The following is a 17,898-nucleotide window of genomic DNA, read 5'->3' on the forward strand; positions in this document are numbered from 1 at the left end:
AGCATGCCCAGTTAAGTATTCCAGGATTAAGAATTAGAAAATTCTGGGGCGCCTGGGTGGCTTAGTCGGTTAAGCGTCCGACTTTCGCTTAGGTCATGATCTCGCGGTTTGTGGGTTCGAGCCCCGCGTCGGGCTCTGTGCTGCCAGCACAGAGCCTGGAGCCTGTTTCAGAGTCTGTGACTCCCTCTCTCTCTGACCCTCCCCTGCTCATGCTGTCTCTCTCTCTCTCTCCTAGAAATAAATAAAACATTAAAAAAAAAAAGAATTAGAAAATTCTGGATAACGCTAGAAATATAATAGAGATTTTTTTTATGTTTTATTTATTTCTAGGAGAGAGAGAGAGAGAGTGAGCAGGGGAGGGTCAGAGAGAGAGGGAGTCACAGACTGAAACAGGCTCCAGGCTCTGAGCTGGCAGTCAGCACAGAGCCCGACGCGGGGCCCAAACCCACGAACCGCGAGATCATGACCTAAGCGAAAGTCGGACGCTTAACCGACTAAGCCACCCAGGCTCCCCGTAGAGATTTTTTAAAAAGGAAGAAAAGGGGCATCTGGGTGACTCAGTTAAGCATCTAACTCTAGATTTCAGCTCAGGTCATGATCTCACCTGGAGCCTGCTTGGGATTCTCTCCTTCCCTCTCTTTCTGTCCCTCCCCTGCTCATACGAGCACACATGCACACACAGACTCTCTCTCTCAAAAATAAATGAATAAACATTTTTTTAAGGATGAAAGTTACATGAAGAGAAACTCCTCAAGAAACAAATCACAGCACCAATAAATAAAAGTATTTTGAGGAAGAAGACTTGAGACACGGTCGCAGGTTAAATGTTGGCCAGGCTCATGCCAGGTTTGGGATACAGATGGACTAGAGACTGATCAAAGGTTGACCTGCTTCCTGACTTCATACTTTCATCCAGAAGTTTCTGAAGAAGACTGTATCAGGCTGAGCAATGGAAACCTAAGTAAGGTAAAAGGACCCACGGTGACCACGTTGCTGAAGGTTCACAGGCTCAGGAGGCGACCCACCTCAAAACATCCATGAGCCCTAGCTGACCAATGGGCTACTTACAACCAGTCACAGGTACTGAAAAAGGAAAATTCCGTACATTCCCATACCTCCTCACTTCCGCGCCTTAACTACAGCCCCCACCATGGGCCTCTGGACTGACAATCTGTCCTTTGCTCCCTTGCAATGTATTCAACAAACTTCTATCTCTTCCATCTCCTTGGTTCTGCCTCGAGCAGAGTTCTTTTGAGTCCCACCACAGGTTCTAGGTATGTTCATACTGAGATCAGGAAGATTGTCATTACTTGTGTCGATTCACTTTCTTCCATTTCATGCATTTACACGTGCCTTTTTTTTTTTTCCTTTTAGCTGAGACTCGTTTATCGAACATTGGCTGAGGGCCAATGAGGTGTGGGGACAGCCCTAGACTTTCACAAGGTCACAACGTGCTGGAGAGGGTAGGAAGGCAGTAAGAACCACACGATGATAGAATGCAGTGCCGGTGCAAGAAGCACAAGTATGGAAAGATAAGAAAGGGCGTGGGATGACGTCACCTAGGAGATAAGCGGTTCAGAAGGGCAAATGGCCTTCATCGGGAAAAGGGTGGACCTTATGAATTGGAGGAAGGTGCGTGTGAGTGAGGCGTGTCCAGGGAGCAGCATGGACTAATGAATAAATATTCAGTCTGCCTCTTGGATACTGCTTGGTGCTTGAAGCTGGTTTCTCCGTGTGGTACCCTAGACAGAGACTAATCATCCTCCCCTGTTTTCCTCTCTCCCTTTCCTAACGAAGAAAACGCACCCTCCTCCCTGATCAGGATGCTCTCAAGTCAGTGGGCCAGCGCAGACTGGAACAGCCCTCCGCCTCTAGCAGTGTGCAAAGGTGACAACCCATTCGCGTTCAACCGCGGGGATCAGGGGATCAGGATTATTGCGACCCGATTATTACAATGCATAGCAACGACCTCGCCTTGCGCACCAGGCGTTGTCCCTGGGACGTTCTGGACGTGACTAGCCGGGACAGGCTGCGGGCAGGGACTCAGAACTCGGGGCGAGGGCGCCCTCTGGTGGCCGCAGGCGGGCGCCGTGAAGCCCAGGACCTTCCTTTGCCCTTGGCGCGCCCGGGAGCCGATCTTCCTACAGGATCAAAGGACCTGTCGCGTTCTGTCACAGCCCTGCAGGGCTGCCATTTCGGGAGACAGCAGTGGGAGGAAGCACGTCCCCGAAGGCAAGTGGAGCCTTTTAACCCTTTGAAAACACATTCAGTAGGAAAGTGCCTTGTGCTCTGGCAGAGCCAGAAAGGAGCAGTTTTGTGGAAAGGTTTCTTTTGTTCCCCTCGGTTGGGAAAGGTCAAGTTTTCTTCTCAAATCACCGGATCAAGAAGTTTTAAGGAGGGCCTTGAGGAGGCCCTGGGGTGAGGATTCAGACTTTTTATCACATTCTCAAAAGAGTATGGAATCTCCAAAAAGGAGGAAGAGCCCTGAGAGGTCTCTCCTCCTGAAATTCCATAACGACCGTGTTCAAAGGTGGTCGCCTGAAGCATTCGAGGTCCCCACATTTGGTGTTATTAATAGCCCAAATGTCCCCGATAGAGGAAGAGAGGAAATTAGAAGCCAAGTGACCCGGTGGTTAAGTTCAAGGCTCTCCAGAACCTGCAGGCTCTGTTTCTACCTCCTCCTCCATAAAAGGGGCAGGAAAGCGCCTGTCCTGAGGCGCGGTGGTGGGAATTCGGTGGGCGAGGCAGTTGGAGCAGTCCTCCAGGGAGGCAGTGGCTGAGCCGACCAGACGAATGAGGTGGATCTATTATACATACTGTCTTAGAAGGATGCCAACAGAGGTCTCTAGAAGAAAATGCAAATTTCAGATCAAGACACACAATTACTCTGCATGGGGAACACTACAAACTCAAAGGTGTACATGTATGAATAAAAGATTTTTTGAAATCACTTTTTTAATGTTTATTTATTTTTGAGGGACAGAGAAGGAGGAGGGGAGGGGCAGAGAGAGAGGGAGACCCAAAATCCAAAGCAAACTCCAGGCTATCAGCACAGAGCCTGTGGCGGGGCTCGAACCCACAAACCCTGAGATCGTGAACGGACCCAAAGTCTGATGCTTTACTGACTGAGCCAACCAGATGCACCTGAATAAAAGACTTTTTTAAGAGTCTGGAAAGGTACACCATGAATTCTTAATAGTGGTTACTTCTAGAGCTACATTTGGAAGCAGTGTTTTGTGTTTTTACTTATATGTAGCTTACAGTGTTTCATTTTGAGACAACAATTTCTTTGGGAAGTGACGTGACTAGACGGGGGTGGGGGGAAGAAGACAATGTACTGTCTTATGTGACTAATTGCTAATAACTAATCACAAAGTTAGGCAAGTGGTCACAGTTTCCTGAAAAGCAACAGGGGTCTGCAGAGATTTACTTGTCACCGTAAATACCCTCTAGCATGTTGGAATATTTCACCATTTGCATGTGTGCATTTTTTTTTAAAACAAGTTTTCATTTTTTAAAAAATGGCAATTTAAAACTGTATTTAGTTGAGCTAAAATTTACTGAGTGTCAGGCACTGTGCTAAGCTGTGAAGGCATGGAAATGACTAAGATGGTCTCTGCCGTCCAGTTCATGGTCTAGTTCAGCTTTTCAAATCTAATGTGCTTCCAAGTCACCTGGAAGTGTTGTGCATTGGTTAATTATTGCTGTATTTAATAAATGACCTCAAAACTCAGCAGCTGAAAACAACAAACATTATCTAACATAGTTGTTGAGAGTCAGGAACTGAGGAGTGGCTTAGCTGGGTGATTCTGGCTCTGGGTCCCTTGTGAGATTGTAGTCAGAATGTCGTGCCATCATCTGAAGGCACGACTGGGGCTGAAGGATTCACTCCCAAATGGCACACATATGTGGCTACTGGCATGTATGTTGTTGGCCATGTGACCCTCTGCACAGATGTGAACCCTCTGCTTGAGTGTTCTCACCACAAGACAGCCGGCTTTTCCTAGATTGGGTGATCTCAGAGAGAAAGGTGAAAGCTGACTTGGCAGTCACATTCCATCATTTCTACCACTTGTTAGAAACAAGTCACCAAGTACAGCCCACACTCAAGGCAAGGAGAACGAGGCTCCCCTGAACAGCGAGTATCCAGGGATTTGTGGACGGAGTCGAAAACCACCACATCTTGTTAAAATGCAGATTCTGCTTCAGAAAGTCTGGGGAGGAGGCTTGAATTCTGCATCACTGACCTGCTGCCAGGTGATACCACTAGCTGTTGGTCTATGGACCACACTTTTTTTTAAATTTTTTAACATTTACTTTTGACAGAGACAGGAAGGCAGACAGACAGAATGGGAGCGGGTGACGGGCAGAGAAAGAGGGAGACACAGAATTCGAAGCAGGCTCTAGGCTCTGGGCTGTCAGCACTGAGCCCAATGTGGGGCTTGAACTCACGAACCACGAGATCATGACCTGAGCTGAAGTCGAATGCTTAACTGACTGAGCCACCCAGGTGCCCCTGTGGACCACACTTTGGACAGCAAGGGAATCCAAGACAAGCCAAGAACTACAGCTCGGGCCGCCTCTTTGGAGCTGTGCTGCTTGCAAGAAATAACATCCTGGTATTGTCTTTGGATGGTGTCCAATTCTGAAATCACATTTTCCCTGAAAGGTCAGAGCAGTAAAGTAAGGGAAAGACAAGATTGCCTTGTTAATACACGAGGCCAATCTGTAATGGAATTAAAAACAATCCCAGGGGGATTCAGAAAATCTCTCTGGTCTTGTTCTGGAAGCTCTCAGAAGCATAAAACATCAGCCTTCAGTTCTGAAGGGGATGCTAAACAAACAGCAGCAAATCTGGGCTTTTAATAAGTATTGTACAAAATGTCTTTATATGACTAAGACTCCTGACTGCAATACTTACAAAATTAGCTTTGATATGGGAAGGCAAGAAACAGCAAGCGCATCTCAGAAGATTGAAGCTTCTATAGGCTTTGCCGAATGGAAGGGTGGCACATTAAAGAAATCGTTTCCCCCTTCAACAGACTGGATTGAAACTGGCTTTCAAATATGACATAAAACTATAAATCCTCTATTTCTTTATTGCTATGATTCACATTCCATACAGTTCACCATTTTCAAGTGATTCAGCTGTTTTTAAAAATCTATTCACAAGGTGTGCAGCTAATTCTAGAACATTCATCACCCCAAAAGGAAATTCTATCCATTAGTAATTAGTCCCTGTTTCTCGCCATTCTTTACAACCCTAGGCAGCCACTAGTCTATTTTCTGTCTCTATGATTTGCCTCCGCTGCACATTTCACATTCATGGAATCCTACAATTTCAGCCTTTTGTGTGTGGCTTCCTTCGCTTAGCATTTTTTTTTAAATTGTGGTAAGCTACACATAACATTTATCATTTAAACATATTAAGTTTTTATTTATTTTGAGAGACAGTGCAAATGGGAGGGGCAGAGAGAGAGAGAATCCCAAGCAGGATCCACGCTGTCAGCGCAGAGCCAGATGTGGGACTTGAACTCATGAACTGTGAGATCATGACCTGAGTCAAAATCATGAGTAGGACACTTAACCGACTGAGCCACCCAGGCACCATTATCATCTAACCATTTTTATGTGGAGAGGTCAGTGTCAATAAGCACATTCACGCCACTGTCTCCACTATTTTCCTCTTTCCATTCTGAAACTCTGTACCCAAACATCGTTTTGAAGGTTTTTTTTTTTTTTTTTTTTTTTTATGACCAGGTCATATCCCATGGTGTGGATATGCTACATTTTGCTTATCTACTCATCAGCTGGTAGACATTTGGATTGTTTCCACTTTGGCTGTTCTGAATAACGTTGCTACACACATTCATGTATATGTATTTGTTTGAATATATTCTCATTAAAAAAATTTTTTTTTAATGTTTTATTTATTTCTGAGAGAGAGACAGAGACAGCATGAGCAGGGGAGGGTCAGAGAGAGAGGGAGACATAGAATCTGAGGCAGGCTCCAGGCTCTGAGCTGGCTGTCAGCACAGAGCTGGACGCAGGGCTCAAACCCACGAACCGTGAGATCATGACCTGAGCCAAATTCGGATGCTTAACCGACGGAGCATTTCTCTGGAGTTTATACTAGGAGAGGAGTTGCCATGTCCCATGGTAACTGGTATCTGTCTGACGAACTGCCAGATTGGTTTCCACTTTAAGTGTCCTCTGCGTGTGTGAGGATCCACCTCCTCTACACCCTTGCCAACACGTTATTTCCCACTATTTGAGCAGCGCCACACTAGTGGGTAGTGGTATCTCACTGTGGTTTTCCCTAGGACTAATGATTGTGCGCATCTTTTCAAATGCTGGTGGCCTGTGTCTTCTCTGGAGATACATCTATTCAAATGTTTTCCCTATTTTTAACTGGGCTCTTTGTCTTAATCTTGAGTTGTTAAAGAGTTCTTTATATAGTCTAAATACAAATCCCTTATCGGCTCCATGATTTGCAAACATTCTGGCCCATTCGGTGGGATGTCTCTGACTTTCTTGTGTTCTTTCAAAGCACCAACGTTTTTAATTTGATTCAGTCCAATCTATCTGGTTTTTTTTTCCTTTGTTGTTTATACTTTTGGCGTCCTATGCAGAACACTAATTGAATCCAAAGTCACAGATTTACTCTTACGTCTTCTAAGAGTTTTAGAGTTTTAGCATTACCATTTAGATTTTTTAATACATTTCATTTTTGTATATGCTGGGAAGTAAGGGTCCAAACTCATTCTTTTGCATGTTTTTTTGTTGTTACTTTGTTTAATCACCAGCAAGAAGCACAGACATTGGCCTTTCAAACATTTAAAAACAATTTTTTTTTAAAGGGGCACCTGGGCAGCTGAGTCAGCTGACTGTCTAACTTCAGATCAGGTCATAATCTCACCGTTAATGAGTTCAAGTCCGGCATTGGGCTTTGCACTGATAGCTCAGAGACTGTTTCAGATTCTCTGTCTCCTTCTCTCTGCCCCTCCCCAACTTGCACTCTCTCTCAAAAGTAAACATTAAAAAAAAATAAAGAGAATGGCCTTTGGTTTCTTGGTAGCATCTTTTTTTTTATTATTTTTTTAAATCTTGGCTGGAAGATTTGGAGTTTTATAGCAAACCATATTGTATGGACCCAGAACACAGGAGCCCAGCCTGGCTTGGTAGCATCTTTTCAATAAACCTATACTGAGTTTTGCGGAGAAGCATAGAGTGGTCATGAATTCTTGCATCGCTATTTACATGAAAATGACTTCTAACAAGGGAGAGCTATTTGTTCATTCAATACATTCAATCCCCCTGAAGACTACTTAGTGGTGACTTATTAGGGGTCAGTGGTTAAAACGAAGATTCCTGCCCTACAGAGCTTACGTTCTTGTAGGGAGAAACAGACAAAAAAATAAGTAAGTACATTATATAACATGCCAGGAGGTGGTACGTGTTCATGGGGAAGAGCTGGAAGAGCTGAGCAAGTGGGATGAGGCATGCAGCGGGGCGGGGTTTGCACTTCTGGAAAAGGTGGTCAGGGAGGGCCTCCTTTAAAAGGTGCCTTCTAAGCAAAACTCAGAGCTGGTGAGGGGTCTGGCCGTGCAGATACCCGGGAAGGAGCGCTCCGGGCCGGAAGAGAAGAGCCACGCTCTAGGACGGCACGGTGCCCGGCATTTTGAGAAATGGCCAGGAGGCCAGCGTGGCTGGAGCAGACTGAGGAAGGAGGAAGTGGTCCGAGGACCAGATCACACGGGTTCTTAGGGACCATTCTGGGGACTCTGACTTTTATGCTGAGGGAAGTGGGATAAGCCACCAGGAGGGGCTCCGAGCTGAGCGGTAACATGGTCTGGCTTACGGTTCGAAGGCTCACTCTGGCTGCTGGGCTGAGAATGGACTGTGGGAAGACGGTAAGGTGGGAAGAAGAGTTAGGAGGCTTCTAAAATAATCTCGCCAAGAGAAGGGTGGTTGGGCCTGTGTGGCAGCAGCCGGAACGGCAGAGCCCGCAGGATGCCCTGACTGACTGGAAGGGGGTGTGATATGGGCAGCTGTCAAAGGTGACTCCAGAGATTTGGGCCTGCGGACCAGAAGGCTGGAGCTGCCATTAGCTGTGCTAAGGAAGGCCACTGGGGCAACAGGATGCTGGGGGGAGGGGGCGTGGGGAGTTCAGCTTGGGGCACACGGAGCTTCAGATTCTCTCTGACTCCCAGAGGGGACGGGCAGGCAACTGGGTATGTGAAAACAAGAAAGCTGGGCTGAAACGGGAATGTGAAGGAATCAGCCACAAGGCAGGATACGATACCAAGAAAAAGATGACAGAACAGGGCCAAGAGCCACAGCCTGGGACCCTGTGGCACTGAACAATCCAGAGGAGAGGAAGAACCGCTAAGGAGGCCACTGGAGACAGCGGACACAGTGACAGTCTTCCGTTTGACTGATGGCTCGGACAGTCTCGCTTTGTCAGTCTTCAACACCCTCGTGTTTTAAATTACCTTTGGTTAGAAGTAAACTCAAATTGGGGCGCCCGGGTGGCTTAGTCGGTTAAGCGTCCGACTCTCGCTCAGGTCATGATCTTGCGGTTCGTGGGTTCGAGCCCCGCGTCGGGCTCTGTGCTGACTGCCAACTCGGAGCCTGGAGCCTGTTTCAGTCTGTGACTCCCTCTCTCTCTGACCCTCCCCTGCTCACGCTGTCTCTCTCTCTCTCTCTCTCCTAGAAATAAATAAAACATTAAAAAAAATATTTTTTTTAAAAAAAGAAGTAAACTCAAATTGTTTTTCCCCTTGAAGATTTCTGTTCTTTTCTTGATGACTCATTCTTGATGTGTTACCAAAAAAATTAACTTTGCCCCAAACAAGGACCAGCTTCATTTGTTGTTAACTGGAACAAACCTGGCAAACAGTCAGCCTTCTGGCATAAGGCGGCACAGGAAAAAAAAAAAAATCAACACTAGAGAGTTTTATTAACAACAACAAAAAAAACCTCTTGCAGCTTATTAACAAAATTCATATAACGATAATGCACATTTCCTTTTCTGCCAATGCCCCTTGTTTAATTACTACCCTCTCTTAGACACAGGGAAAAGTGGACGTACTTTAAAATCTTTCGGATAAATATATTGCCACGCTGCATCCGGCCTGGATAACACTCTTCAAAACCGTGTATGCTGGAGCCTGTTGAAAACGACAATAAGCAAACAAAAGAAACATGTTCTACGTTCACTTGTAGCCGTTAAGATCTGGCCTGCGATGGTGGGGCTGCGGCTCTCTGAAGAAGACATGAGATCTAAACACTGCTTTTAATTCAAAAGGTTGGGATGCTTCTGCTATTGCCAGAAAAATCTGAATCATCTGATTTCTCATCGGGAAGGGGAAAGAAGCTGCCGGGGGGAAATGATGAGAAAGGAAGCGAGAAATAAGATTCCCCGCTGGGAGCAATGCATTTGCCTGCTTTTTTTTTTTTTTTTTTAATCAAAGCAGTGGTATTGGTTTGCTTTCTTTGGTGGTCACTATGAAATCTATTTTTCTGGAAACGAAAATTTTGACACCCCTCAATCTTCCAAATAAGGCGCTCAGAGTAGCACAAGCAAATAGTAAAGGCAGGTCCCCTACCAGCTGTGCATCATGTTCAAGGCCTATGTCGTGGTGCTCTAGCTCTTCATCCCGAAATTTCTTTATCACCTGGTTAAATACAAAGAAATCCAGGCAAATCAGTGTCTAACTCTCCACTGTCCTGTCCTCTTCCAGATGCTAAAGCCTCATTCTACCATCTAAGACAGGGGTAGACAAAATGTTCCTATAAAGGCCAGGAAGTCAGTACTTCAAGCTCCGCAGGCTGTATGGTCCTCTTCACAACTACTCAACTCCAATGTTTGGCAGGCAGCAACCACGGACACGTAAACGAATGGGTGTGGCTGTGTTGCAACAAAACTTAATTTACAGAAACAGGCCGTTGGTCCCAGGCCAGGGTTTACCAACCCCCAATTTAGACTTGGAAAAAAAAAAAAGTAAACAGTTCTCTTATTTGTTGTGGAAAATTACCTGAAGATCTCTACTGGCTCATTTATTTAAGCTGAAGTACTTGTGCTCCCAGCACTGGCTCAGAATCTGTCAATGATCCAGAAGTGGAGAGAATACAGTTGTGGGCTCAGGAGACACGGCTTCTGGTCCCAGCTCTGCCTGAGCGTGTGGCCAGGACACGAGAGAGCTTCCTGTGCCTCTTGCCTACAGAATGAGGCGCTCACCTAGGTTTCTAAGGCCCTGTCATTCCCCAGCTTTCTATCTGTGTTCCTTCTCACCAAGTTGCTTACCTACCCTTTTCTCCCATCTTGGCCCCTTTCCAGAGTATATTCAAATACCTGAAGAAGTTCCTCATATTTTTCAGGATCCTCCTCCATCAACGTCCGGATCTGGTTGTTATAGTGATGTGCTATAGACTCTTCCACAGCCACGGTGCAGGCCATCGCTCCCTCCTTCCCAAGCAGGGCAGTTCCCGCACCTGGAATTGTCAAATCCAGAGCAGAAAAGGATGGAGCCGATGCCACACTGGTGAGGGACATCATGTCAGGTCAGGGCTCACCAACTGCGGCACTAAGGGCTCTGGGGCTCAGTAACTCCTTGGTGTGGGGGCGGTCGTGTGCATCGGAGGATATACTTTAGCAGCGTCATGGTCTGTACCCACTAGATGCCAACAGCATCCCTGATTGCGAAAACCAAAAATGTTTCTAGACACTGCCAAGATTCTTATAGGCAATGTGCCCCCCAGTGAAAACTGGGTGTAGGTGGTACCATGTCACACTGTCAAATCCTGGATCGCAGGGTAAGAATGCGATTCTCTTTTCAGTGTTCTCTTTAACCCTGATTATGGCAAGAAGAAAGTCTTCGTTTGGGGTGTGTCTTTGATTCTTTTCTAACATTTACTTTTCTCCCTTTTTAAGAGTGCGCAGGTTGATCTCAGGTTTAGAACCTCTGTCGGGGAACATCACCTGGCTACACCTGTTTTGCTCTAGCTTTTTTCCTCCTCTGTTGTGTCTTGTTTTTACTGTACCTTCTATTTATAAAATCACTGATTTAAATCCGTAAATATTTAAATAAATTTAAGCCAAATAAAAGTCAACTTAACTCTAAAAAATGTATGTAAATAAAAAGGCTGTAAGAGGACACAGAAAGAACCGGGGATTCGGTACGTTAACGATGTGACTGTCCCATATCCCTAAGCTCGCATAAGCTCTTCTGGATACGTACCCAGCGCAAACCCCACCACGTTCCAGAAGGGCATCAGAACGGTGGGCCGCACCCTAAATGCAACCATCAACTCGTTGAACTTTTTCAAGTGGTCCTTTTCTTGATCCCACATTTTCTGTAAGAAACATAAAAACAAACGCGAGCATTACTCGGAGGTCACCTGTCACGTGCCAAGGAAGCTCCATGCCCGTCCTTGTGGGAGACAGGAAGCACGATGCAGATGGAGCAGAGAATGAGAACTGCTATTTCTTCCCCTCCCCTTGAATCACCCAAGGGAAAAGTGAAGCATCAGACTGGATACAGAGAAGAGGGTGCCCGCAAACTAGAAGAGCCCGTTATCTCAGTTCCAGGTCCACGGACGGGGCCATGAACCATGGCTCTGGCAGAAGTTCTCAGACCCACACGTGGACAAGGACAAGGGCACACTAATGAGAAATGAGATGCTCGGCCCTCTCCACAATTAGGAGGGCAGCGTATCACCCACTGTGTAATTTCCTTCTAGACTGCTGGAACAGAAGTATCATTTACGTCAAAGGAACAAGTGGGAATGACAAGAGAGCTAACACTTGGCTGGCACGTCCTAAGGGCCAGGCGTTATCAAACAGATGTATGAAGGCAACTCAGTTAATCTGCACTAACTATCATGATTCCCATTACACAGATAGAGAAAGTGAGGCACAGAGAGGGTAAGTAACTTGCCCGAGGGCTCAGAGCAGGCAATTTAACTTGTGCCGAGTGTCTATTACAGGCCAGACATGGTAGTAGCTGCTCTATGCCAGCTCATTTGTTCCTCACCAAAACCCAGTGAGGCAGGTATTAGCAGCTCATTTTGCAGATATGGAAATGGAGACCCAGAGGTGTGTAACTTCCCCAAGGTCATACAGGTAGGAGAAAGCTGGAATGTGAACCTGGTCTTTGTGACTGCAGGGCCCAGGCCCCTCCCTCTGCCTCTCAGTATAAAATATAAAATATCTCCACTGGGGCCAGGATCACAACCTCTCAGCAACTGGTGTTTTCACTTCATATGATGATTCTCAAATCTTTTTTATTGCCCATCCCACAGTGAAACTTTAATACTTCAGATATACCATATATCTGTTTTATGTACTATCTGTCTCTATACATAAAAACAATAGTAAACTTCTCCCTCCCCTGACTCCACCCTAGTAGCCAATTCCTGCTCTCTTGGGGACAGTCCCTCCCTTGATAGTGCATGACCTAATGTGATTCATGACTTTAAGGCCTTTGGATCCCCACACTAGTCAGTGAGGCCAGGTGAGAGGGATAACAAAACACCCACCTGAATGACTGGCCCGACGCTTGACCGACCCAAGACAGCCATCTGCCCTGCATAGATTCGGTTCGCTCCATATTCACCTGCATGATCCACCCGGATTATTCGATCCACAGCTGCCCAATTGATATTGTCTAAGGTCATTCCTGAATGTACAGTGTACAATCTGACACTGATCCTTCTTCCGTAAGCTGCAATGCAAATGTTTAGTTTCCATTACTCTCGGCTAAAACAGATGGTTCCTTTTACAGACAGAAGAAAGGGGCATCTTAGAACAAAGGCCACAGATGAGTTCCCAGTAGGAAGGAGATGCCCATAAATAGATTCTGTTAAACCTGCAGAGTTTTGTTTCTTTTTAAAGTAGGCTCCACACCCAACATGGGGCTTGAGCTCATGACCTGAGATCAAGAGTTGCATATGCTCTACTGACTGAGCCAGCCAGCCCCGACCCCCTTTTTTAAAAGTGATTTAGTTACCAACACTTAAAACAGAGTTTACCTAAAGATCTGATTTGTCTGGCTTCATGTTAAACATATAAAGATCAGGGCGCCTGGGAGGCTCAGTTGGTTAAGCGTCCCACTTCGGCTCAGGTCACAATCTCACGGTTCGTGGGCTCAAGCCCCGCGTAGGGCTCTGTGCTGACAGCTAGCTCACAGCCTGGAGCCTGCTGTGGATTCTGTGTCTCCCTCTCTCTCTGGCCCTCCCTGCTCACACTGTCTCTCTTTCTCTCTCTCAGAAATAAATAAAACATTTTAAAAATTAAAAAAAAAAAAGATCTGGAAATACTGAGCCTGTCTTTTCAGCAGGCAGTGGAAAAGACAGGCTCAGAATTTAATGTGGCACTGACCTCTAGATAGCCTCTCCAGTTCTCGGCCCCTCAGGCCTGCTGCGCTCCCACTCCTGGCTGTGCGAAACCTCCTAGGGAGCTTTCAAAACCATGGATGCTCCTCCCCAGTTAATCTCGGGGGGGGGGGGGGGCATCATATTTTTTAAAAGTTCTGTGCACCAATCTTTTCTGCAGCCAAGGTTGAGAACCATAGATTTAAGATCTCTCAAAACACCCGTGGGCTTTGGATTTTGAGAACGGAGCCTTACTGCTTGAGTTTCATCTCCTTATGCTGCATCATCAGTTCAACTGAACTTGTCTTCAAAATGTAAATTCTTCCAGGTAGATTAACTTTGTCTTTTAAAAAATTTCCTAAGGGGGTGCCTGGGTGGCTCAGTCGGTTAAGCGTCTGACTCTCGGTTTGGGATCAGGTCACAATCTCATGGTTCATTGGGATTCTCTCTCCCTCTCTGCCGCTCCCCCGCTCACACTCTCTTTCTCTCTCTCAAAATAAATAAGATAACCTTAAAACAAAACCTCCTAATAGTTAACACCTTCATTATATTCTCTGAGGCTTGCATTATGGCATCTCCAAAGTTTTTTCCCCTAAGAGTTTTCCAGTGTGTTATATGTAGAAGGTGTTATCCGTTCTTTTTGTAGATATTAAAATGGAGACCCCACGGAGGCTGGTTGTCCCTTGAACTCTGACTTGTACTGGTATCCCACTCTTATGCATGACTGCCACATCTTTCATACATACATCTATTAATTTAGGCTAACTTCAATACCCTGAAAAAGTGGAAAACTTCACTTTGAATACCTCTGTAGTTTTGTTTCGTTTTTTAAAGGCTTGAGTGCTTTGGACACAGATGACGTGTTAGGCCTGCTGAAATCTGGATGGTTCTGTATGTGAACTTTTTCAACAGCCAGGGTTTTAAATGCCTCACTAAACAAAGGAGCAAGAATATGGGGGTCCGAGGCATGGTGACCCAGCTTTGATCCACGCTTCTGCATGACCTGCTCCATCTCACTGAGCCTATTTGACTCAAGAAACTGGATGGAGTCCAGGAACTGGACACCAAAAGCTAGATGGAATCCAAGTTCTGCTCAGTGCAATGTACCTCTCGGATCTGTGCCATCAGACAGTGGGTCACTGTGGTCTAGGTTTTATGATTTATTATATTAAGTTTATTTTGAGAGAGAGAGAGAGAGAGAGAGAGAGAGAGAGAGAGGGAGAGAGAGAGAAGGGGCAGAGAGAGAATCCCAAACATGCTCTGCACTAACAGTGTAGAACTTACGAACTGTTGAGTTCATGACCGAACTGTGAGATCATGACCTGAGTTGAAATCAAGAGTCAGACGCTTAACCAACTGAGCCACCCAGGTGCCCCCACTACTATGTTCTTGTGTGGAGAACAATTTGACGCATTTGACTAAGTCAGAGTAGCCCGTCCAAAGTTTTCGCCTCCAAGTCCAAGGACTGGTGCTCCCATTAATCTGACCTCCTTGCAGAAAGACGACTCCTAGGAACTGGAATTGAAAACAATGAGCTGGGTCTATTTCTCAAGATAACCTTGTTTGCTTGTTCTTTCATCTGTTACTCTCATTCAAGATCATACTAATAGGAAAGAACTTTCAGACAGCCCAGGACTCATTTTTTAAAAAAACCTTGCAGGAGAAATAGCAAAGGGCTATGTTCACTGGATGAGTGTAAACACACAGCTGACTTCTGAAGGGCAGGATTATATTTGTATTAAAAACATACTCCACAGTTCCCTAGCACTGCACTTTTCCAGATTCAGGCACCTAATAAATGATTTTTTGTGGAATGTGTGGAGGACTGGGTTATAATGTTTGCCATTTTTGTCTTTTCACAATCCCCACAAGGTGTCTTTAAAAAGTATGAGATGAACAGAAAGGGCACAGAGCTAGAGTTAGAAAATGTGTCCTGTCTTTTTTTTTTTTTTTCTTTTTAAGTTTATTTATTTATTTTGAGGGAGAGCAAGCGAGGAGGGGAGGGGCACAGAGAGAATCCCAAGCAGGCTCTGCACCAGGAGAGCTGAGCCTGACATGGGGTTCGAATCCATGAACTGTGTGAGATCATGACCTGAGCTGAAAACAAGAGTTGGATGCTTAACCAATTGAGCCACCAAGGTGCCCCATATGTGTTCTGTCTTTAATACTAACCTTGGGCAAATCAGAATTGCCATTTCTTACATATAAAATTGGCAATAATAAGGATTTTTCCTTTTTAAGGAAATATACAATAGTAACACCTCTCTCACTGAGTTATTATAAAGATAAAATGAGACACAGGAAGCAATGTAACTTTATAAATGATAAAGAATGATTCTTCTGTTATGCTCATTGGCGCAACAAAGGAGCATGAAAAGTCATGTTTAAAAATCCTCAGTTTTGTCTGCATTGTCATACACTTTAAAATAAAGAGAAAAAATCGGGGCGTCTGGGTGGCTCAGTTGGTTAAGTGTCCGACTTTGGCTCAGGTCATGATCTCACAGTTGGTGGGTTCGAGCCCCGCGTCGGGCTCTGTGCTGACTGCTAGCTCAGAGCCTGGAGTCTGTTTCAGATTCTGTATCTCCTTCTCCCCCTGCTCACGCTCTCTCTCTCTCTCTCTCTCAGAAATAAAACATAAAAAAAATTTTTTTTAAACTGAGAAAAAAATTAAGTTGAGGCCCTGTGCTAGAAGCTCTCAAATGTATCATTTTAAGTTAGTGCTTTTAGTGCTTTCCCACAGCGTGAAAAACCTAACAATGATGGTACCTAGGAGACTTTAAGTAGTATACAGGAAGATCTTAAGTGGCTATGGACATGCATTTAATAACACCCACGTAGTTAAGTTACTCTCTTTTTAAATTCTTTTGCAATCCTGTTGTTAGAGTTCATCAAGGAGAATGTCTTAGTTTACAAATACCTTCCTAATACTTTTTTTTAACCAGAAGAACAGTTCAGGGTCCAAGCCTTGATAGACAATAGTCTCTGATACAATTTATTTTTGTTTTTAATCCATTCATTTTTTGATTACTCTATCTGGGACAGGCAATACTTGGTTATCCGTTTTTATCATAAGGACTTAGCTTAAACATGCTGGGGTGCCTGGGTGGCTCAGTCAGTTGAGCATCCTGACTTTGGCTCAGGTCATGATCTCCCGAGTTGGTGAGCTGGAGCGCCACCACATCCGGCTCATTGCTCTCAGACTGTCAGCTCAGAGCCCACTTTGGATCCTCTGTCCCCCTCTCTCTGCCTCTCCCTCACTTGGATTCTTCTCCCCACCCCCACCCCAATAAAAATAAATATTTTTAGAAGATGGAACATGGTTACAGAAAAAACACATCTAGTAATCACAAGTACAAGTGGTATTGTTAAAAGGTAAGAATCTTCAGGTAGTACACCAACAACTTAACTTTCAGAAAACGACCTCACAACGGTTTTCTGAAGCCGCCCTGATGAAAGGAGGAAAGGAGAAGGGTCTCCCTACTCCAAACCCTATGCCCTTTCCACCACCCAGATGTTTCTCAAACTTCCCAGTACATGCAAGTCATTCGAAAGTCCAGCTAAAATACAGAATATGAGGCCCTGTAAGTCAGGGGGGGACCTGCACTTCTAACAAGCCAACGCTGCAGGTTGCCTGACTACCTTGCCTAGCAGCGCTCATAAGAAAGGCTATGATGACGCCCGCTGGGCATTGAACTTGCAAGGCTTCCCCCTGTCCTCAGCCTGGAATGCCGACGACACCGGCAGTGACGTTCCGTCACAGCTGTACAATTACATCACTGCCCCACGCGCCAACCGCGAGCTGACACTCCAATGCGTCCCAACCGAAAGCCACGCCCCTCCCGGCCCGCATACCCCCTGCGCACTGCCAACTCCGCCCCGCCTATCGCGCTCCGAGTTTCACGTCTTGCAGTCGCGCTCCGTCGCAGCCCTATGACGTCTGCCCCGTGACCTCTCCGGCCCAAGCCACGGACGAAACTTCCCTAGCTCGGGGGCTTAGCGCGCGTATTATGCGGCCGCGCTCGTTCTTTACCTGCGAGAGGCTGCAGGGCGCCCGTGCGCAGCCGCCACAGGGAGCGGACCGCCGCCGCCCCGGAGCAGCTCATTGCTGTGACAAGGTAACCGCTGCCCTGAGCGAAGCGGGCCAAACGCGCGCTCAGCGCAGACTGATGACGCACAGCAGACGTAAGGCAGACACTGGCCGCCCTTGCACCGGTGGGAACGCCCCCTAGGCCCCTGCTTCCATTCGATTGGTTGGAAAAGGCAATGGGAAAGATGATATTGGATGTGACCACCATCAATCACTCAGGACGGACGTGTGTAAAGGAGACGGGTTGCTAGGGAGATGAGGATGCTAAATTGCTGTTCCCAAGATCCTGCCTGGGTAAATTCCTGAGAAAGAGGACCGTGAGGGAACTCTTTATTGTCACAGCCCTTGTATTTCCTGCTTTACCAGCACGGAAAGAGAGTTTCCCCTAGGTGTATCCTACATCCACTTGTAGAAGTTGCATGACGAAATTAAAT

The 17,898-nt window shown here is 45.9% G+C and overlaps 1 protein-coding gene across 4 annotated transcripts; it reads right to left on the minus strand.

Moving 5' to 3' along the window:
• Window positions 1-2,175: 2,175 nt before the first annotated feature.
• On the minus strand, window positions 2,176-17,531 carry COQ7 (coenzyme Q7, hydroxylase). 4 transcript variants are annotated; one of them, XM_039255906.1, is made up of 7 exons: window positions 17,408-17,531; window positions 12,544-12,728; window positions 11,244-11,358; window positions 10,358-10,497; window positions 9,612-9,680; window positions 9,095-9,173; window positions 2,176-2,845 (listed from the first exon to the last, which is right to left on the minus strand). In XM_039255906.1, the coding sequence occupies exons 1-6, from the start codon at window positions 17,478-17,480 to the stop codon at window positions 9,096-9,098; spliced, it is 660 nt and encodes a 219-aa protein (XP_039111837.1). In that variant the 5' UTR covers window positions 17,481-17,531; the 3' UTR covers window positions 2,176-2,845; window position 9,095. The 4 variants fall into 4 exon arrangements, with proteins under 4 accessions (XP_039111837.1, XP_039111836.1, XP_039111835.1 ...); XM_039255905.1 differs by lacking the exon at window positions 2,176-2,845 and adding an exon at window positions 4,499-4,662; XM_039255904.1 differs by lacking the exon at window positions 2,176-2,845 and having other exon boundaries at window positions 8,944-9,173.
• Window positions 17,532-17,898: the final 367 nt, after the last annotated feature.

The sequence above is a fragment of the Hyaena hyaena genome, unplaced genomic scaffold (genome assembly GCF_003009895.1).
Source record: "Hyaena hyaena isolate Hyena2069 unplaced genomic scaffold, ASM300989v1 scaffold_550, whole genome shotgun sequence".
NCBI classification, from domain to species: Eukaryota; Metazoa; Chordata; class Mammalia; order Carnivora; family Hyaenidae; genus Hyaena; species Hyaena hyaena.